Source organism: Rhinolophus ferrumequinum, chromosome 7 (assembly GCF_004115265.2).
Source record: "Rhinolophus ferrumequinum isolate MPI-CBG mRhiFer1 chromosome 7, mRhiFer1_v1.p, whole genome shotgun sequence".
Lineage (NCBI taxonomy): Eukaryota > Metazoa > Chordata > Mammalia > Chiroptera > Rhinolophidae > Rhinolophus > Rhinolophus ferrumequinum.
In genome coordinates this window covers 46,223,999-46,247,855 of record NC_046290.1, presented here as the reverse complement: position 1 = coordinate 46,247,855, position 23,857 = coordinate 46,223,999, and the positions used below count along the sequence as shown (strand labels likewise).

Here is a 23,857-nt window from a genome sequence, read left to right as displayed (position 1 = left end):
ACAGTTATATGTTTATAAGAATCAAATGATAAATTTTTTGCATACAACTCGGACTCTGGTCTGATTACTTTTATGGCACATAACTCAATTTGATTGAGTGTTCTAAATTAACATTATCCAAAACATAGGATTCACGTTATGTTTATATCCATTCAATAGCAAACTTACGAAATTTCAAATATCTCTGACTCTAAAAATTTATGGAAAGCTAAATTATTTTGTGCTTGCTCTCCTCAAATTTTATGCCTGGTATTACATTATAACCCTTTTTCAATATAGACACTGAAGATAATTTAAAATTTCTACCTATGAGAACTTCGTTTTACTGAGAATCTGAATCAATGTGCTTCCTGAATATTGCAGTTGATTATTTACAGCGTTGAAAATCATTTCAGTGCTATTTCTTTCAATGACTCACTTCAAAGGTGCAATTTAATATTTGTAGTCAGCTCTCAACTACGTCTGTTTCAAAGGCATAATACAAGTTAGAATAGTGTTTGTAAAGGACAGATAATGCAGAATGGCAGGTCTGTACTACTCCCTTGAGCCAACCACTTTCCTAGGTCCATCAACAATCCGCCAGGTATCGTCCTGAAAAACACCAAGGAGATTTTGGAATTACAATTTCAATGAACTCAAAGGACGTTTGCTGTGGTTACAGATACAGAACCCCAGTTCCCATCTGCTGTTTACAATACATCAGAATCAGATCACAGCTGTTCAGCTATAATGACCTATAGGTACTCTTTCCCAGGTGTGTCTCTCTCTACCTGGCACCTTGTACCAAAGGTCAAAGAAAATTTTCCATGCCTTTAGATTAGAATACAAATGTTTCCCATGTGCATTAAAAGCTTGAAACCTCCCAACTTACCAGTGGCAAACCGTTTCTTTACTAAGGAAAGCCTATAGCCAGTGCCTACAAGTTCAATATCCACTCCTGAGAGGGTACTTCCCTCGCTGAGGAATTGCACTGCGAGTGTTGTGGGTTTACTAGGGCCTTCTGAAAGATCAAATTTTGCTCTGAGGGACCCAGAACCTACAAGGAAAAGAATAAAGAACTTACATAGGGAAACACATTTCATAACAAAAAAAATCAAATGAGCAAGTAAGCTAAACTACCGGGGGTGCCAAAAAAATGCACACAAATGGACACTTTGGTCAGAGTTGCTCAAGCAGTAGTTCGCCATAATCAGAAGTGTCTGGACGCTGATGGTAACCACTTTGAGCACCTCTTGTAATTGCAGAAGTCAAACATGACTTGTATTCATCTTTTGTTATCGGTATCGTGTATTACAATTTTAAGTTTTTTCCCCCTTTCTTAAAATGTGTACATTTTCTTGGCACCCTCTGCATTATCAGGCCCATGCCAAAGTCATGAAATGTGTACAGTAAATGCATCATCATCTGGTTTCCAAATCAGACTTTATTGGTGGATCTGAATTTTCGTTAAGTAAATAATTTTAATCCATTCTTTTAACGTAATACAAATATCACGGGTGTTTGCTATTGAGATTCCTAAGCCACATGCATGAAAAGTGAATCAAAGAGAAGAAGGAAGTCAGTGAAGGCAGGTCAAAGGGAAGCCCTAGGAGGAATATGAGTAGGAATAAAGTCAAAAGGAAATGACTGTTGTACCATATCATGGGGGTGGGAGAAGGGCAAAAAGGGAAGACAGCTAAGATTAGGAAGAGTTACATCAACATTACTATTTTCTAGTCACCTTTCTTTTTAAAATTTAACTGGTCTAACGTGTGAAGTAGATATTTCTGAGGTGCTTTCTTTTCTATATAACCATTTATTCAACATACTTCATACCTAAGAGCATGGAAGAAATACTAAACCAAATAATTATGATAAGTCTGACAAATGCCGTAAAAGAGCTTACAAAACATGGGGCACAAAAGCACATAAACTGGTGGTGGGGGGTGATGGTGTGTATTTCAGGCAGCGGTAAGTACAGGTATAGAGACTGGAGACCTGAGAAAGAGTGGTGCATTTCGGGGAACTGCATCTACACTAGAAGAGCTGGAGAACAGGAGGAAAGTGACGGAAGATGAGACTAGAATGTAGCAAGGAATAAGCTCTAAATATCTTTTATATGCCGAGACAAAAAAATAACCACAAGGAGCCACCAAAGATAAGACAAAAACATTTCAGATTAGTGTTTTAGAAGAGGAGAGTGGCACAAGATGCAAGGTAGGAAAACCAACTGAAAGTCAATAAAATAGTCTAGGACTCTAGGTGACAGGAAAAGGGGGAAAAGGGGATCTGAACTAGGCGAAAGGAAAGGAAAGCAGGAATGCACCTGTAAGATATTCAGGAGCTGGAAACAAGAGGTGAGAAAGGAGGAGTCTACTAGAGGTTACCAGGTTTATGGTTGGAGAAAGTGGACAGAATTGCTACAGGAGTGACATTCTATGAATCCTTGCACGGAAGTTGAACATTACAGAGAGAAATCTGGAAGAAAGTATTTTAACACTGGTCCGCTCTATACTACTGTGTCTGGTGGAGATGAATTGCTGCCTAATTCTGAACCATTGTCCAAGTCCTCCTTAAACCTGTACAACTGACACGCAATTCAATTCTGTGCAAGTTTGCCACAGGCTAAGAGCAGCCACCTTGGCAATCCTTAAGCTTCAGAATTACTTCCTGTCCCTCTCTGGGCAGAACGCCAGGATAGAAACAGATTTCTATTTTATAGTATTCTAATTTGGATATTTCTTTTTAAAGGCTGACCAAATCAGAACCACATTTATAGTATTTTTCCATTTCCTCACATAGACACCCTGATACCTGAACAGCAGAGGGAAACTATTAAAATAATCTGGTTAGAAAATCTGTCCTGTTTTTGAGAGAACAAATTCCCTTCTTGGTATTTACAACAGCATAGTTTCATGAAATAGGGGGGGAAATACATCCTTTTCTTCCTTGCTAACTGGTTTTAAACCCTCAATTCAAGTAGGATTTCTGGTTTATTTCCAGTTTCAACTAGAAATTTCAGTTTTGCTCCCCCAAAAGCCACATAGCTACATTAAAACTCAGTAGTCAGCCACCTGAAAATAAGCAACCAAACAGGCGCAGTAGATTAGCTTGATTATTTCACCCAATGTGTGGTTCTCTAGTAAAAGTCTGATTCAGCATGGCAGGTATAAATGAATAGACAATACAGATATGCTTCTGGTCCTTTATGCAGAAATACCTAGAGAAAAACTGATAATGTTTTATATGTTTTGATCACATTATGCTTAAAATGTTCAAAACAGAAAAAAAACTGCAAAACTTGAAAAACTGAAAAAACCTACTTAGTAGGAAAAGTTATTGGAGGTTAATTAGGCATTCAAAAGAGGGCAGGATAATTCTTTAAGAGAAAATGCAATTAATGTTAAAGACTTGACTGTCCCGGGCATTGTATTCTAAATCGAGTTAGGGGACATACTAGGAGTGATCAGCTAGCACCTTTTCCTATGCACTGAGAACACAGAAGCAGACTTGGTGGGAAGAGGCAATTACTTGCTTCTCCTTAAAAAAATTATCACAGAATTGAAGGTTGTTGGCTAGTTGCTTTTTTTTTCATACAATATGGTATAAGCTTTCATACATAAATTAGATGTCATTTCAATGTTGATGGTTAGTTTTAATAAGGGGAAATGACCGGGAAAGTTTCCCTTAAGGAAGATAAAAGTAGGCAAGGGGGTTTGTGAGTTTCAAGTGCACAATTCTGTAATACATCATCTGTACACTGCACTGTGCTCACTACCCAAAGTCTAGTCTCCTTCCATCACCATATATTTGAGCCACACCTCTCTACCCCTCTGGTAACCACTATACTGTTGTCTGAGTTGGTTTTGTTTGTTCGTTTGTTGCTTTGTTTTATATCCTACATATGAGTGAAATCATATAGTTCTTGTTTTTTCCCATCTGACTTATTTCACTTAGCATGATACTCAAGATCCCTCCATGCTGTTGCAAATGGCGGTTATTTTATCCTTATGGCTGGGTAGTATTCCATTGTGTGTATGTACCACATCTTCTTTATCCAATCATCTATCGATTGTTTCCATGTCTTAGCTACGATAAATAATGTTGCAATGAACATAGGGATACAAATATCTTTACAAATAAATGTTTTCAAATTTTGGGGGTAGATACCCAGAAGAACAACTACTGGGTCGTATGGTAGCTCTATTTTTAATTTTTTGAGGAACCTCCATACTGTTTTCCATAGTGGCTGCACCAATTTACATTCCCACCAGCAGTATCTAAGGGTTCCTTTTTCTTCACAGCCTCTCCAACACTTGCTATTTCTTGTCTTGTTGATAATAGCCATTCTAACAGCTGTGAGGCAGTATCTCACTGTGATTTGGATTTGCATTTTCCTTATAGCTAGTGAGGTTGAGTATCTTTTCATACATCTGTTGGTCATTTGTATATTTTCTTGGGAAAAATGTTCAGATCCTCTGCCCATTTTTTAATTGGACTGTTTATTTGTGTTGAGTTGTATGATTTATATATTTTGCATATTAGCCCCTTATTGGAGGTGTTGTTTGCAAATATCTTCTCCCATTCAGTTGCTGCTTTTTGTTTTGATAATGGTTTCTTATGCTGTGCAGAAGCTTTTTAGTTTGATATAGTCCCCTTCATTTATTTTTGCTTTCATTTCGCAAGGGGGCTTTTTAAAGCCTGGAAGCTTCTACATGATTTCTGGGAGACTAAAGAGTGTGTTAAATCAGTTTCAATTAGTTATCTAGCTGGAATAGACAGTTCTACTTCTTTAAATTAGGTATTTTCTCTTAATGTTAGTATGTGAACATTAGCATTTACTTTTTATAAAGTTAGAGCAAAACATTTTTCTTACAGAGAAAGCACATTCAATCTAGAGGAGAAAAAATATGTTCTGAATCTCAACTGGTCCACTCTTATTTAAGGGATGAACTTCCACCTAGTGGTCAATTCTAGAACTGAAGGCATGAAATTCCAGGAGAAAACTTTCTATAAACATGCCTTTAAAAAAATCCCTTTCAGTGACATCACATAGTAAAAAAAAGCAGGCACACACTTACCTCCATTTTCTGATTTTTCAGAAACACCAGGCAGTTTCCAAAAGGCTTTCATCTGTTCTGCATTCCTATAATCACAAATATCTTCAGATTAAATGGCTAGTATTACATCTTATACATGGAGGGCACTCAATAAATGCATTTTAAATATTTTGCTATAACAACTAGAGTGCTAAATTTATTTCAAATATCACCTAGTGAAAATGTTTATGATATAAATATAATGCTATATCTTTCTCAATAAATGGAATTTTACCAAATTATGTAATTCTTCTCTTTCCCACTGGTCAGAGAAAGAAAATGTACTGGTGACAGTTCCTTCATTACTCAAGAACACGTTACTCAAGAACACGTTTTTATTACTGCATGGTTAGTCTATACTAATATCAATAGAGAGGACAAGAGAGGAAGGTAAGAGATGGGAGTAATTAATACTACTAAACACTAATCAATCAGATAAGTATTCCTATAGATGTGCCAGATGCTATATTTAACCCTGATAAAATACTTACGATCTTTATTTTTTAAATGAAAAACAACAAAAAAATGTTTAGATAGGCTAAGCAATTTGCCTAAGGGTAAAGTTGTCTTGAATGATTCAAGTGTGCGTGTTGACAGCAAAACTAGTTTTGTTTACTTTGGATTATGGCTACTGTGGCTGGACTAGTAAAATGAACATCTTTTTATAGCATGGTTTCTATGGAAAAATACACTAAAACTTTTCAAACTTATATGACAACTTTCAGAAGTTAGGCTCTAAAAGTTGGAGTTGAAACAGAAATTTCATAGGAATTCAGAAATCGACTTCATTTACCATATTGCAGGGGGCAGGGACTGCATGTTTGTGACCCCTCCATCCACTGGGACCACCACCTGTATGTTGGAAAGCACACTCGGTGCCACCATCGCTTCTGGGTTGTACTTGTAATCCACTCTAAGATCTGTGGTGCCAGCACTACATTTCCAATAGGTTGCAAGATTTAGAGGAGTGGACTGAATACCATTTGATGACACCTTTAACGAGAAAAACAATTATTTGGCCTGAAAAGTAAAAAAGTCATGTCAATGACATGTATACTTGAACACAGGAGTTCACAGAATCAAAAATAAATGAGGGAGCTGTCTTTTTCTAGGCAGAGCTCATCTCAAAGGAGTAAGAGTCACTCTCAAAGTTTGGACCTAGAATTACCTACATCAAAAATTCCACGGTGTTTGTTTAAAATGCACATTCCCCTGGCTCCATATGCCAAAAATCTGATTCAACAGCTTAGGTACAGGGCCCAGAATTCAGCAATGTTATCAAGTGCTTTTTATTTATGCATGTAACGTTTGAATACCTCTCAATAATCTACGTAGAATTCTAAGATTCTTTCTGAATTATAAGAATTTAGATTTAAAACAGAGAAACAGATGAGTTACCATGAAGTTATGCAAGCCTGAAACTGGAATACTTCCAACTTTAAATGTCTAATTTTAATCACATGAACCATGGTAAATAGTACGATTTCTTCTAATTCTTTAGTTCCTTGCTCAAATGCTTCCTTTTCAATGAGACCTACTCTGATGACCCTGTTTAAATTTACATTGAAAATGCAATTTTCCGTACCTTATTACATACACATTTTCCTTTTTCCACACTACTTAGTTTGTAACACGATGTTATTTACTTCTTACATTTACTATCTCCCCATTCTACTCCCAGAAATTAGTAAACACGGAATAAATGTTTGTTGAATGAATGATGAGTATTTGGAATAAATTTTAAGCCAACTTGAGTGGCAGCAGCACTTTTTTACTCTAAGTATTTATCTCCTAGAAACATAAGCCATTTTAATAAAACTACCCTATTAAAAATTCAAACAATACAGAAGTCTAAGAAATAGCAGATTTATCCCTTGGCATTCTTACTCCCCACTGTTAACATCCTGGTACATATCCTTCTAGACTTTTTAGTCATACGTAAACATGGATCCATCTCATTCTTTTTAATGGCTGTAATTCATTTAATCAATCTCTTCTTCTGTGGACGTGTATGTATTTAGGTGGTTTCCAAACAATACGGTAGTGAATATCCTTTGTTCCTTATCTTTTTTTTTTTTTTTTTTGCCCACCTGTGTGATTTCTGGAAGTGGAATTGTTGAATTAAAGGTTACATCTATTCAATAATCTAATAGAATTGCCTTCTACGAGATTCTATTAAATTGTACTCCTACTAACAAGTGATCACAACGCTCTTAACACAGCCATTTTATTTTTGTCAATCAGATGGGCTAAAATTGGTATCTCGTTGTCTGAATATTCACTGCCCTGATTGCTATTGACATGGAGCACCTTTGTGTAAGCTGTCTACTGAGTTATTCACATTTTCTTACTAATTTACAAGGGCTCTTTTGAGTAAGCCTATTGGTCTATCTTATGTATCATAAATACTTTCCCCTCAGATTAAATATTGATTCTGTTAAGGGTTTGTTTGACTCAAATAGTTCATACACAAATTTATTTTTGTGTCAAATATCTCATTTTCTTCTTGTATGGCTTCTGGGTTTTGTACCATACTTAGAAAGGTCTTCCACACTTTAAGATTTAAAAATGTAATAAAAATAATACATACATATACATACACACACATATATACACATATATTCACCCATGATTTATTTTAGTTATCTTTATGGTTTCATTTATTATTATTAAACCTTTGACATATGTGGATTTTATTTTGGTTAAAGATGATGAGTTAGGGATTCAGCTTAATTTTTCTCCATATCTCTAGCCTGCCACCTCAATACCACTTACTGAAAAACTCAATCATTTTCACATTGCCTTGGAGTGCTACTTTGTCAAATAAACAATTTTCCATTTATTCTTAGGTCTATTTCTGTATACCCTAATTTGTTGCATTTATCTGGCCATCTACTGCTGTGCTAGTTCCAAACTATTTTAGACACTGTCACCTTATAATAATTTTCCCATTAAAACATTACTCCACATTACTGTTTAAACCATTTCTTAACTCATTCTTCTAAGCTTTATTTTTCCAAAGAACTTGAAAATGACTTTCAAGTCTCCCAACACAAATACATAAACACTTCTACTGGGTTTCCGATCAGGATTACATTAAACTTGTAAGTCTTCCTTTGAATGAATCAAGTATTCCTTTCTAACTATATTCAAGTCAGTAGAGATTGTGTTATGTTTCTTCCTAGTTAGTTTCTTTACTGTGAATATTTTCCTCCATTCGTTTTCCTGTTTATTTCAAAAGCTATTCATTTTTAAACTGACCACCGTACTAAATTCTCCTGTATCAAACAGATTTTCAGTTGATTCTCTTGAGTTTTCCAGGAATATAATATCACAAGTAATAACAATTTTGGTTCCTCCTTTCTAATATTTATTGCCGCTTATTTTATTCTCCTATCTAACTGTACTAACACATACTGAAAGATCTTATATGATAACAGAAATGACGGTTGTCTTTGCCATTCCTGACTTTGGCTGACTGCTTTAGGTGTTTCATTATTAAGAATGATGCGGTTGGTCTTTTCAGGTTAAGGACACATTCATGTATTTCTATTTACTCAGTATTTTAATAAAAAATAGATGATGAATTTGATCAAATTAGTCAAACTCTCTATAGGCTTATTAACAGATTTTCTGATTTTAAAACATCCTTGCATTCCTGGAATGAACCTCATTTGGCCATGACATATTCATTTAATGCTATTTGTTAATGTTTTAATTTAGGATTTTTTTCAACGACTCACCTGATACTTTAATACATCTACATTATAATAAGAAGCAGCTGGATTTTGCTCTGATAGTTTCTTGAGGTAGACAGTAACAGCTTGCATGTTCATCCAAAAATCTTTTGTGTTAGAATCACACTGTGATGGATCACTGCATGTATAAGAAATATTTTTGTCATTTTATTTGACTTTATCCTTTACCTGTGTGTAGTAATTTGGTGACTTGGGAAAGACTAGTAGCAAGGAACCAAAAGGTAGGAAGAGGGAAAACTAAAATTAGGGGATAAAGAAAAAAACATAACAGAAGCTTGCCTGAAAGATGAGAAGATGGATAGTAGAGAGGGATTTAACAATAATTACCACCACACCAAAAACAAAACAAACCATAGGAAGTTGTTCAATCATAATAAATAATTTTGGTACTATCTTCAAATTAAATTATTATTGCTTCAAAGAAAAAGGAAAAATTTCTTAAAAAGAAATTTCACCTTTGAAACAAAAGTACACAGACCTGAACACAAGTTGTGCATTTGGAAGAATTTGCTCTAGTCTGCTGATGTTTTTCACCCTGAAGCATAGCACAGCTGGAGATGGATTGCTAGTGAAAACTTTAATAATTCCACTTGGAAATGATATTGTCATGTCACCAGTGATCTTCACAATACACCTGAAATTGGGGATTTTGAAAAATTTTAGTAGTTTAAATTTAAAGCATATTTAGTTTAAAAAGGACTTTATATATATTATCATTAATTATGAATAAATTTGTCAACTTCATTATTAAAAAAATGATCCTGTGTGAAATGACATACTCAGTTAGCATCATCTTTCCCTAGAATTAAACTCCAAACACAAACGCAGGCACAATGAACACGTCCCTCTACTTGTCGGCTGAAGCAACTGCCTGGCTGTCCTGGAAGGTACCACTATCCCCAGTTGTCGCAACTTTCCCCTCCAGACCCTACAAAACAGTGGGCCCGATGCTGGCAGGGCAGATGTCCTCCTTGCTCCTCACTGTCTCCTCCAACTCTACATCCCTTCTTCATTCCAAAAACCTCCAACTTCTTTTGAAACTCATACCACTGAATTATACTACTCGCTAGCTCCTCCCTTCCAAGTCATCTTTAACATTCCCTTTTCATTTTCTGAAAATGTTAGCTTCTGACCCAGTGTGTGGAGTAGTAGTATAGTGATAGACCATTATATTTTCAGTGATTTCAATATCCACACAGATAATCCTTTCAATACTTTGGTCACCTTACCTGACAATTCTACTACATTCCCTAGTTCTTTTCATAACTTCAACCTTATTCCCTCTAACCTGCAATATTCCCTCCCCATACTCACAACCAATGAGTTTACTTTAAATTTTACTGAGGAAGTAAAATAAGAACCTTCTCATAACTCTCACTACAAAACTCCTAACCTACTTGACTCTGATGATCAATCAATCTATGCACATAAGGCCAATCCCATCACTTCTGCACTGAAGCTCCTGTAACAAAGGACTTCACTCATGCAACTGTCCCCTCTCTTTCCTGCAGATTCAATTTTTTCCCATAAATACTGGATTTTTCCCAACGCAGACATGCTAAAATGAATCTAATCTTAAACACTAAAATTAATAAAAGTCTCCTCTGATTCTATCATCTCTGCTGCTACCCTATTTCTCTGCTTCCACTTAGAGCAAAACATCCTGAAAGAGTTAACTGTATTTGGAGAGAGCAAGTGGAGACTATTATTTGCATCATCTCCTGCTCCTCAACTCCCTCCTAGCAGGCTTTTGTCTCCACCACTCTACTGAAATTGTTCTTGTGAAGGCCACCAGTGACTTCCAAATTGCCAATGGGCAATTTGTCTTGACCTGTCAAGCAGCATCAGGTACAGCTGCATGCCTTCCTCCATGAAAGGATTTATTCAATTAGTTTCTAGGACACTGCTCTGCTGGTTCTCTCCTCACCTCTCTTGCTGCTTGCTGTCTCAAACTCTTTTGCTGGATCATTCTTGTCTTCCTGTTTTCTAAACTGTGGAGGAGACCAGGACTTAGTTCTCGTCAGATCTCTACTCTCTAAGGCCCCTAGCTTTAAGTTAATATATACAAATTAATGACTACCAAGTATTTTATCTCTAGCCTGAACCTATGTCTTGAACTTCAGAATTATGAATTCAACTATCAACTCTACAATCTCACTAAGTTGTCTTAATAAGTACTTCACACTTAGCAATCTACTTTCTTGGCAAATCTTGACAATTGTTTTCAAAACATATTGAGAATCACATTACTACTCACCATCTCATCTGCTAATACCGATACAGAAGTCACCATCATCTCTCCCCTGGACTTCTGTGGTTAACTCTCTCTCTGCACCTACTCTGGCGCCTTCCAGTTTATTCTCTTATGTAGCAGCCACAGTGCTCTTTCAAAAACATGAGTAACCTCATCACTCCTCTGCTTAAAAGCCTCCACTGGCTTTGCACCTCACTAAAATTAATTCCAAACTTCTTATTCTCTACAATGCCCAACCTGATCTGGCCCCTCTACGGGTTTCTCTTTGACTACGCTCCTCCTTGCTTACTTCTACTCAGTGACATACATGGTCTTGCTGTTTCCTGACTATGCCAAGCATGCTTCTACCTCAGTGCCTTACCCTCACCGGAATGCTCTTTTCTCAGGTACTTGCGGGACTTACTCCTCGATGTCCTTCAAACATCTGTTTACATTAACCTCCAAAAGGTTTTCTCTGATCATTCTATCTAAAATAGTAGCTGTCTATTGTAATTCTCCATCCCCTCACCGTGGTTTATTTTTCTTCATAGCATATATCAATACCCCTACTTTGCATAACATTATTCATTCAGTATACATTCAGTCATCTAGTATTTGAGTATTTACTATGTGCAAGACTTTAAGTGCTGAGGATACTTTAGTAAACAAAACCAAGTTCTCTCCTGAGCTTGCATTATTATGAGAGAAAACTAATCAAAGAAACTATTTCTTTCCCCAAAATGCAAATTCATAACAGAGTCTTATACATAGGAAGCACTCAAATATTTGATGAATGAATGGACATATGTTGAAAGAATAACGTTGCATGAAAAGTAGTGGTGGTCATTCACTCAAATATTTTCTTAAAATAAGGAGGTTAAACCAATCTTTTTTCTCGGATATTCAACATGCATTCTAGGTCTCTCTTGCAAATGTCACTTTTGTCAAAGACATATATTGGTCCAAGATTCAGAGTTCTAGCCCCATCTAAATCATCCTGCTCAGTAGATACATAAGGCAACTGATGTCATAGTGGTCAAAAAGCCTGAACAAGAATGTAAATAAACTGGGAAAAAAGCCATCACTACTGCTGATTATAGTGACTTTTAAATTTGAAAGACAATCACTGTATGACTGTATCTGATTGCAAAAAGCAGGTAAAGAAATAACAGAAAATCCTAATCTACAGAATCAAATATAACTCTTAAAAATTTACCACCAAGCCCCCTCCACCCCCAAAACACACACACACACACACACACACACACACACACACAGTCTTTTTAAAACTAACTTGGAGGGATCTGCTCCTTTAAAGTATGCATTGACAGATTCTGTAAGGGCAATTGCCACAGGTAAAGTGTCCTGATTTCCAAGGCTGACGGGGCTGGGACCTCGTGACACACCTAGAACACATACATTTCATTTGTTAAATCCTACAGAAAGACATTTATTAAATACCAAGACAGGTAGTTTCACAATGTTAGCTTTTCACAAATGACTATTACTGGTTTCAATGATGCCCCAAGTATAAATTTGGAGGTTAAAAAATACAGCATAAAACAAATTGGAACATAATACAAAACACAAAAAAATTAGGAAAACATATCACAGTGACTCTTCTTTTAAATGTAGTAACACAGAAGGGTTGGGTTAAGGAATGTCAGAAGGAAAAAGCCCTTCACCTGAAGAGTTAAAATTACCAAAATATGGCTTCAAAAATCATTCAAATACTAAATTCTTTCAGGTTCTACCAATCATATAGGTCAGTGCATTAAAATGTATTTTTGTATTTAAACTACTACTATCCATTAGCTATTTCTAACGGAGCAGTGTAATGTTTCATATACTACTCACCCTTATATTTCTCTTTTACCTCTTATTTGTTCAATGCTTGTATTATATTCCCACATTACCTTGCCTCAATAAATGGAACAAACATTTTTTATAACATTCCTGACATAAAGTTCATTCAGATATGACACCTTTAAGTCAAATCATAATAAAGCATACTGTTTTAAAAGAATATAATGTAAACAAATTTAAATCCATGCATGTGTTTCAGGTTTTGGGTTTTTTCTTTTTTTCACATAATCTGGTTTACTTCATAATAGAAAAACCCCTCAAAATAGTGCAATGTCCCCCGCCTCTTTTCCCAAATATACTCTTCCCATTTATGCCTCATCACTATTGTTACTGATTGGAGAGTGGAGTGTCTCATTTAATATATAATACCATGTTTCCCCGAAAATAAGACCTAACCGGAAAATAAGCCCTAGCATGTTTTTCAGGATGACATCCCCTTGACTATATAACCCCTGATGCATCTTTTGAAGCAAACCTTAACATAAAATCCGGTCTTATTTTCGGGGAAACACGGTAGGTGATGCAATTCGTAAAAATAAGTCAACAGAATAGTTAATTATAATTCATTTTATTTAAAATGAATAACCTAGATCAGAATACATCACTGAAATTTGAATGTATGCTTTTGATATATAAATGTTGCACAATGTTCATAGTCATTAGATATTTTTATTGCAGATTACCTATAGTGAAGGACTGAGTTACTTTTGAGATACCTGGAGGATTAATTCTGACAAAAATCAGTACTGGCTTTCTCGGCCTTACAACTAAACCTGACATCCTACAAATAGTGAAAAACATGTTTCTGTTAGGTTTAGAGGCCAGGAAGAGTTTGTAGTGTTTGAAATTTTTGAAGGAATTTTGATGTAGAAGGTTCTGTAGCGTTAGAAAAATAGCTCAGTGACTAAAAATACATGGGAACAAGAACTGCTGCTTCTAGGCTACTGGGAAAAGTAACCCCCACCCCAAACAAGACAACTTAAAATTTCATTTGAAAATTAAAAACTCAATATAAAAATTTATTCACAAAAATCACAACAGCTACTTTACTAACCACTAATATGTGCCAGACACTTTGCTGAGGAGGCATGAAAAAAATGTTGCCTTTTTGAATAAGTGTTTTTGCAAAGTAGGAGCATAGTTTGTTGGTGAGGGATGGGATGGACTGATGCAAGAACATGAAAATAAGCCTGAAGAAGTGTTTATGACCCAGAACAGGGCATGGAGAACCTTTAACTTCATCCTTTTGGCACTAAAACCTACTGAAAATGTTTAAGAGGAACATGATTAGGTTTTTCTTTTAGTAAAATCACACTGAACACAGGGTAGATCCTGGACCAGAAAGAAAATTAGCTGTTGGCAGGGATTCCAGTTTAGATCAGGTGAGAGATGGTGTACGTGAAAGATAAGGGCCTGACCAAATATCAGGAGTTTAGGGGATGTGTGTAAGAAAATACTATGTGAAAAAGGCAGACTAAGTATAAATTCACTGATTACAACTATGCAAATACCTGTTTGTGTACTAGGGAAATTCCACTGTAAATCTAAATTTAATCAGCTTTAAAAAAAAAATGTTACTGTTCTAAACTAAAGGGTCATCAGAAATTCAGGAAAGCATATTTTCAGAGAAAGATGAAGGCTATAATCTTTTACTAAAGAAAATCGTATTTTCTTAAATACAAAATTAGTTTTTTCCATTAAATAACCTACACATGTGGGTGTGTACACACAGTCATGGGTAACATTAATGTCTACTACTGCTTTGACATAGAAAATCAAAATAAACCTTCAAGGTTATTCTTTTCAATTATCCAATTTGGGCATATAAAATAAGAGTTCTTGAAATAGTTCCTCATAAATTGTTAGGTCCACTATTCAAATATTGGCAAGTAGAGAAAAGTACTGAAAACTAGGCAAAAAACTCAAAATCCACTGAACATTTTGGCATATCCCCTTTTGCATTTTCTATTCCTTTCGAGATTATATTGCATATGCATACTTCAAAAAAAGTTTGACACAGGAAATATGTACTTAAGTCCTTAAAGTCCAAATTTATATTACTAATGAATCATTTTCTAGGAATAAAAAATTCTTTGTATTCTTTATAAGGATAGTATACATTCCAATTTGGGTTTAATTGCTCCATATTTAAATAACTGTGTTTTGAAAATGCAGAGTATATAGCGTTGAGGGTAAGGGGTACCTTCCCATTACAGTCAATGGACATTTTTGTAAAATTCCTTTTGGCTCAGGAGTAAAACACAAAGGCTCACTCCCAGCTATTTCCTACCTCTGTGCCTCTAACTTCAGCTCACTATATGAATGGTTTTCGATGATAGCCTTTGCTCTGGTAGTTTAGTTATTGTCATTTTTTTTAACTGACGCAGTCTTTCTGCTTCTTTTATAATCACTTTATCTCTGGTTCTGATAGATTTAGAGTTAAGATTTACTGATATTTCTCAATGTTGAGAGAAGAGCAGGGAGATGGAAGGTAATGCAAAAACACTGTTTTTATAACTGGGAATTTGGTATCAATGGAGTCTCTATAGCAACTGGACATAATTAGTACAAAATTGAGATAGTTAAACCTTAGAGTTATTCTTGATTTCTGAGACACAATACATTGCTGGAAAAGGAAAAATTAAAGTATTTTAGATATACTTTAGGATCATTAGTTAACACATACATTTGCTTTCAATACAATACCTTGTGAAGTCTCACAGTGCTTTTCACTTTCAGAGAGTGTCCCAATCAAATTATCATCTTCTATCATATTTAAATAAAACAAAATATTGCAGGAAAAGAAAATTCTTTCAAGAAACAAGAGGAATCAAAAATTTGTATCTACAAAGAGCTGAATATGCATAATAAAGAATTTTTTAGGTAGATTTAAAGAACCTTTGTTGCACAAATCCACATATATCTATCTGCCTGCCTGTGTCATCACTGTCACCTACTTGTGGTTCTCCTATTGCCCACATTGGCTCAAACTAAAAACATATGTACAAAGCTAATTTTGGTTTAGACCACCTGCCTTATTTCTAATAGGACCCATCTGTTTTTTATGACTAAAATGTAGATTCTGCAGAAACAAAAATTTAAAAAAACACATATACAAACAAAAAATAATAAAGTGCTCTTACAGCAAATAAAAAGACAAACTTATTAGACATCTTGTGTTTACATGAAGTTAACAGATGGGAAAAATACTGTGTTCATAAAGGTATATAAAATAAGATTGGTAACATCATGTTTAGAAATCATTTTTTCTCATTGAACCTGTATTACTTATGCCATTTTTACAATGGTCATACACACAAGATGCATTTATCCTGTGAGTTTTGACACATAATGTTATATATAATTAAATCAGCTTAATTAGGGCTGCAATTCTCAAACTTAGCATGCATCATAATTACCTGGAAGGTCTGTTCAAGGAATGCGAGCCCCACTCCCAGAGTTTGATTTAAAAGGTCTGTATTTCTAATCAGTTTCCAGGTGATGCAGACAGATGGTGCAGGTCAGAGGACCACACCTTGAGCATTAATGAATTATGCTTAGTTAATACAAATCAGTGATTTACATTATCAAGGATAAACCTATTATTACTTAGAAGCACAGCAATGGGAACTGTTATAATTCTGATAGGAAGTTGTTGCTCCTGAAACACAGCTGCTTTAAGTGGCTTCGTGCTTTGTTTACCGTACTAACAGTGGCTGAGAAAGGTAGTAAGAATTTGTAGGAAGAATTGAATAAAGGTGATGACAGAAAAAACTCTGAGCAAAATCTAGATGTAATACTGAATTTTTTCAGTAAGGTTTAGGTTTGTATAACTATACCCTAATATCTACTTTTAAATCTTTATGATTTGAGTTCTTGTAGAAAAATATAATTCATTGCAAGCATAAAACCCTTTTCTTTCATTGAATCAATTGTTTTTAAAACACAAACTTTCTTAGGAATGCAAGTATCAGGCCACAGTAGAAAGGCGTACATTATATTTTGCCTTCAACTACAGTATTTATATTGGTAAATAGTTTATACATTTGATGCATTCTTAACAGTGCTAACCATGGGTAAAATTCTCCTGTTCAGATAATATAAACTGTAAAACAAGAAAAGAAAAATGTGGCTTGTTTCATCATGCCAGGTGTGTTTCCAGAATACCAAAAATTTCATCACCATTCCGTTAAAAAAACAACAACAACAAAAAAAAAAAACCACACACAAAAAACAACAAACTCGGTCTGATCATTATTTTGGATTTTAACTTTCACATGTAACCGATGATAATCACTTACCTACTGTTGGAGTATTGGCAGCACTTAGTGAAGCAGAAGATGAGATAGAGGAAGAACTTTCTGCCCGCGCTAAAGGAGCGGCGGGAGGTGGGCTGGTATTGGCAGTTACAGGTGGGCTGAATGGCCTGGGCTTAAAACAAAAAGTTATTTATCAAAATGGTAAAACAATTCCTGTTACCAGAAAACTTTTAGGTATCAGGTAAGTTTCATTTTAATATACTAAACCAAATTGATTGTGTAAGTTATAATTCGAAATTAGGGATGCCATAGGTCAAATAATTTTGGGGAATATATTAAAAGCTGAAAAGGCTATTATAAAATAACGCTGTCACAATGCGAGGGATATAAATGATAAATGTCTAAGTATTACTTTGTTTTGTGCACCTGAAACTAATAAAAATAAATTTAAAAAAAAGTTCATCCAGAAAAAAATAAAATAACGCTGTCAAGAGAATCTTTGTACATAAAACATTTTCTGTATTTCAAAAGGTGTGCTTAAGATAGATTCTAAGAAGTTAATGATTAAACAGTATGAAAGCTTTTCATACATATTGCCAAACTGCTTCCCAAAAGGGTTACTGACCTTACCCTACTGCCTATGAATACAAGAAAACATTTCTCTGCATCCTTGCTAGCACTGAATGGATGAACCTCAGGAGAGGGAAAGAAAACAATTTTTTAAACTTTTAGCTAATTTGATAAAAATAAAATCTGCATTTTCCCTTTTATGAGCTGTATGTACTGGGGGTGCCAAAAAATGTACACGTTTTAAGATGATGTTATCTATGTATTACTTTACGAAGTTCAACTGAATTACAGAAGCAAGGTGCAATATGAGGTTCGCTCAAAAGATGGCGTTAATCAAATGAATGCTAGCATTATTCATTGTATTACACTTTTAATACAGGTTTTTTCCTTTCTTAAAATGTATACACATTTTTTTGGCACCCTCTGTATTATCTTTGTCTGATTTAGTTTTTGGAGGTCTCAGTATTTATTACCTGAGCTTTCACTAACCCTTTGCTTTATTTGCTACCAATATTTTCTCCCTAAATATTGCCTGCCCTTAATAGTTAACACTTGTGCGGGGGCTCACTGATAGAAAACTCATCCTGACATTCACCCATGGCAGTGCAGTTTGTATCTGCACTTAGGAGAAAGAGGCATGACCTGCCCACGCTTTCACTGACTGCTCCTCTGCCAACTGGCTATGCCTGGACTCAGCACTAGATTGCCTCATTTTTTGCTATGGCATTTTGTATACTAAATCCACCTTGTTTGGGGAAATTCTTCTGGGGATCTATCCTGGATCCAGTTCTGGTTCCCATCCTGTTTTGTTTTTTTTTTTAAACTGCACCCAGGGTGCTCTGAGGTCAAAAAAAAAATTGCCTGCCCTTTACTTTTGGTGTTTACAGATCTGTCCACATTTTCCTTTGTAATTTGTTTTAATGCTTCCTTACTGAGAAAGTTAACAACATACAGAAGTCTGAGAAAATGTTAACCCTACTATCTTCCCACTTTTCTATTTAAACATAAAAACAAATATGAAAAATAACACCAATTCATTTATCTTTTACCTTGGTGAATGAATTTTTTTTCCTTCCAAATTCCTAATTGTTCCAGTAATACAGTAGTTATACTTCCTGAGGTGTTTTACTTTTAAAATAAGGCATATTTAGCTTCATTAAAAATATCTTTTTACTGCTTATAAAAGTATTAAGCAAATACAGTCAGTATTTCGTGCCTCCTATGTGTCAGGCCATGGGTTACGTACTAGATACAAAGCAGAGAACAAAAAAGACACTGTTCCTGTCCTCGGTTATTTGAGGGACTTGAAAAACAAACGCTAAAAACAAAAACCTTATTAAGCATTCATACACTAAAATTGGTCAACTCTTCTTTGCATGGACATAAATTTATAGGTACACACTGTTACAAACATCAGAAAGTGCTGCCCCGAGTGTTTTACAGTTAGCAACCCCCCATCTGCCATTAACTACTTTAAAACGATTAGTGCCAGAGAATGCCTTTTTGATGACTCATTATTATGGAAAATACAGTTGTACATGTATACAGATGGGGGCAGTACAGGACAGGAGGCCAAGCAAATATTCAATTCAACAGCTGATATGAAACCTACAAGCTTGGAAAAGTCTTGAAATCAATTACTGTGGGGGACATGTTGCCTGTGGCAACATGGCCTAATGACCAATATAATGGGTCTGCATTTTTAGAACTTAGAATGTGCATTTTGTAATTTTTTAGGAAAAGGCAAATACAGCTCTTTTCTCAAGTAGTTTTCTCTTGTTTTAGAATGGCACTGTCTAGTACTGTAGCCACTAATACCTGCAGTGTGGCTAGTCCAAATTTGAGATGAACTGTAGAATACACAGTGGATTTTGAAGACTTAGTATACACAAAAAGAATGTAAAGTCTCAATAATTTTTATATTGATTACGTTAAATTGATATTTTTTATATATGGAGTAAAAGAAAATATATGAATCTCACTGTTCTTAGTTTTTCAATGTGGCTACTAGAAACTTTAAAAGTATAGGTGTTGCTTGCATTATGTTTCTATTGGACAGCACTGCTTAAGAACAGTGGTTCTCAAACATTAGCACCCATCAGAATCACTTGGAGGGCTTGTTAAAATACAGTTGCTGAGCCATTCCCCAGAATTTCTGATCGTGTGGGGTGGAGCCAGAGAAACCGAATTTCTACCAAGTTCCCAAGTGATGCTAATGATGCTGGTCTTGGGACCACACTTTGAGAACCACTGTTCTAGAACAATGAGGGGGTCTCGGTAGGGGTGTGGTTACAGACCCTTTCAGAAAAATGCACACACAAGCATGCAAGGAAAAGGGCACTTTAGTGTACAGCTACAGAGAATTCAAATCAGCACCACCTTTCTGTGGGCAATACAGCAATAATCACTTAGCAAAGTGCATACCCTTTTTTAGCTCATGGATTTCACTTTTAAAGTTTTACTAAGGAAATCATTTCTGCAAAGAAGTAAACATAGGAATATTCATTAAGAAACTGTTTATAATGAAAACTTGGAAATAAACTAAATGTCAAATAAATTTCTAAAAACTTTTGGAATTTTAATGATAGTGGTATAAAAGACTACAGCATTTATGCTCTGTAGCACTTCAAATAGTGTACCTGAAGCCCTCAGAGAGTGGCTTCCACAAGGCTCTCAAGGCTGGGCAGGGAGCGAAAGGTGATGTGGAGGATTCAACTACAAAAGTCCCACTTTTACTTAATTAATAGACTTACAGGATTATTTGACAAAGGATTCTACCACTATAAAGAAGTCTGGAAATTATGGAATAATCCATGATATAGAAAGACATGCCCAAAATATTTTCAAGTGAACGAAAAATAAATATGTAAGACATGACCTTTTAAATATATATATATACCATTCATAGTAACTAACTTTTGAATAATTACTTGCACTTGACAATGTTCTAAGTGTTTTACATATATTAACTTATTTAAGTATCACAATAACCTGTTATCATTACAGTCATTTTACCTATAAGGAAACTGAGACTCCAAATAAACAACTTGCTTAATGCTGCTTAGGTAATTAGTGGCGAATAAACTTGTGCTTTTAACATCTATATTTTACTGACTCTGGGTAAATACTTATGCATTCAAAAAATAATGAAAAGAGGTATGTAAAAATGTTAGGTGGTAAAATATAGGAGGAATTTTTATGTGCTTTCTGTGTTTTCTCTATTTTCCAAATTTTACAACATGATTATGCACTGCTTTTGTAATCAGGAAAACACCCATGTTAATAAGATGTAGTAATTTTTATATTACTGAAATAATAATCATCTCTGTGGCAGCTTGTATTACTCTTTCATTTCACTTCCACAAAGTCTGTTCATTGGGATGGGGGGGTGGGGTTAAAAGAAATACGTCACCATTTCAACACTTGGTGCTCAAGTCTTTTCATTCATGAAACATTTTCTAACTATGTACCAAGTGAGAGGCATTATGTAAAGTATTAAGGATATGAAATTGGCTAAGGCATAGTGCAGTGAGATGAACACATACGGAGAAAGTATGGCTGGTGAGGGGAGGGGGCGGAGAAGAGACGTACAGCGTGATTTGTGCACTAAGAGAATATAAGCAAAGTATATGAGTATAAGGAAGAAAATGATTAAATCCCCTGGGGGAGAAGGAATGGTCAAAGAGGGCTTTGGTGATATTTAGCCAGGTCTTAAAGAGAACTGAAGGGCATTTCAGATATAGGGAGCATAGTAAGAAGACATGGTTGTATAAAAGAGCATGGTGGGTTTGGGGAACAGTAGAAAGTTTTAAGTGTCTGGAAGCTAGGTTATAAAGGGGAGAAAGTTGTACAGTTAGTCTGGTAATGCAGGTGGTTGAGGCAACTTTATCAAGAGCCTTGTATATTCAGCTAAAACATTCAACCACATGAATTATGGGGAACCACTGGAGATCAATATCCAGGGGAAAAGATTAAGCTCAACTCTCAGAAATTTAATTCTGGCAATTAAACTGGCAATTAGTGTGAAAGATAAAGCAAAGCAGAATAGATCAGAGGCAAAGACTCATTTGAGACAGCCTCACTCTGAATAGAACCCATAAAGTTTCTTTTATTATCTGACAACTTTTGAAGACCAACACTTTTTTTTTATACAGAAATATGTACTAAAAATATACAAGTCAATGAAGTGAATTCCAGTTTCCTTATGTATAAAATAAAGCTGGACTAGATGCCCTCCATGACTCTCCTGGCAGCATAAACCTCCAACGCCTAAGAACAGGCCACCATTTCTTCCTTAACCTTTTCATTGTGTTAATTGATTTCAAGTTTGTTCTCTACAATGTGTCAAAAATAATTACAGTATGTATATTTTTAAGCAAATACAGTTAAGGTGCTACATTTTATTAAAGTAAATGATTACTTTCAAGTATAAAAATTTCCTATTGTTATTCATTCTTGAAAAACACAAAAATATAGAAAAATGTACATCTGCTTTCCTAAACTTCCTTTCTGGAACGCTGAGCTCGTGGGGTAAAGTCAAACACCACAGTCAGTGGCATGGAAATATCATTCGACTATAGATGAATGTTGCAGTGAAAAGGTTAACATTTGACTTTAAGCAGAACTATAGAAAAAGTTCTTCTCAATTGTGAAACAATGGATACTGAATAGTATTTTTATAATGTGCTAACTTACTCAGAAAATCTCTTTCCTACTGAACAATGTCTTACTCCACAGGTATAATCACTGAGGTAATATGGGGGAGTGAAGGAAGTGTTGTTTGGGATAACTTTTCTATACTTTGAAGAGTCGAGCAGAAAATTCCAAACATTTATCTCTAAAGGGGCATATACAGAGATATCATTTGCATCTTAAAACAGTTACAATTTTAAAAAAAGAAACACCTGAGTACATACTATTTCATTTATCCCACTGAGTTTGCCTGAAGTAAGCTTTGGTCTGGAAGCAGGCCTTGGAGGTGGGACAATGGTGCCTACAGAGAGAGGAGTTGTGGGCCTGGCTGGTGGGGGAAAAGAAAATGTGAAGAAAATCATTAGTATGCAGCAATCCTTACATAAAGACATTGTATTATAGAGGAACTGTTAGGATTCAAAGCTCATTTTTCAGGAGTTTTTAAAAAAATCTAAGTATAGGTATTTCGTGAAATAGTGGGAACCCATCAATCAAATAGGGTTTTTTTGAAGCTACCAATATTATTCCTGGAAAGAAAAACCATTAAATTTTCAATAAAACTGACACACATAAATTGTATTACTGTTTCAATTATTTATACATATAAAAATTAAATCTGATAAATTAGCTGGTATAAACATACAATTTAATGCCTAAGGTCTTTAGTTTATTGCCCATACATCTACTGTACAGACAGTAAAGCAAGAGTGAGACTTTGAAACACCTTCAGAATAACATGAACTCTAAATAAAACACTTACCTTTACTGTAATTTGACTTTTAAGTTAAATTACACTGTAACATTTTTGTGATAATTAAAAGTATTACAAATACCTTTACTAAAAACATTTCCCTAAATCACTCTTATTTTTGTTAAGTGTGAAAATAATATCTTTAACTTTCCCTAAATCCTATGTAAATTTAGTATTCACTCTTTTTCAACACCTTTTGCAAATTTTGAAATTTTATAAATCAGAAATACTAACCTCGATATTCCTAACTAAAAATAAATCTCATTGTGGTAGGAATTAATGAATGGAATGCAAGGGTAAATCACCAGAAGTCACAAATGTATTAGCATAATCAAAGCAAGACTGAAGAATGGAAGCACATGTTTAAATCATCCTTAAATAATTTAAATCCTTAAATAATTAAATCCCTTTGGTACATTCTAAAAGATGGACCTGTAATTCAGAGAGACTGAGGTATATAATATGGATGGGAAGAAATATATTTCAGTAAGTTCCGTAAGTTTACAGATGTACGAAGATAAAAATACACGAATGGGCCTAAGTATATACATGAGGAAACCAACAGCAAAGCTGAGGACCCTTGGTCAGCGATGGAGGAATGGAGGACCACGAAGGTGTAGGAAGGTAGTCACATAGGAGTGAAAGTAAAT

At 35.0% G+C, this 23,857-nt stretch overlaps 1 protein-coding gene across 1 annotated transcript in view; it reads right to left on the bottom strand.

Annotated features, from left to right (window-relative positions):
• Positions 1–568: 568 nt before the first annotated feature.
• Positions 569–23,857, bottom strand: part of FCHO2 (FCH and mu domain containing endocytic adaptor 2) — a 101,959-nt gene continuing 78,670 nt past the window's right edge. Inside the window, exons 18-26 of the mRNA XM_033110524.1 lie at positions 22,681–22,784; positions 17,237–17,366; positions 12,364–12,475; positions 9,315–9,470; positions 8,822–8,954; positions 5,872–6,071; positions 5,061–5,125; positions 872–1,036; positions 569–591 (exon numbers count right to left, since the gene is read on the bottom strand). Of these exons, the coding sequence (XP_032966415.1) occupies positions 569–591; positions 872–1,036; positions 5,061–5,125; positions 5,872–6,071; positions 8,822–8,954; positions 9,315–9,470; positions 12,364–12,475; positions 17,237–17,366; positions 22,681–22,784 (1,088 nt within the window). The remainder of the gene's footprint in view (positions 592–871; positions 1,037–5,060; positions 5,126–5,871; positions 6,072–8,821; positions 8,955–9,314; positions 9,471–12,363; positions 12,476–17,236; positions 17,367–22,680; positions 22,785–23,857) is intronic.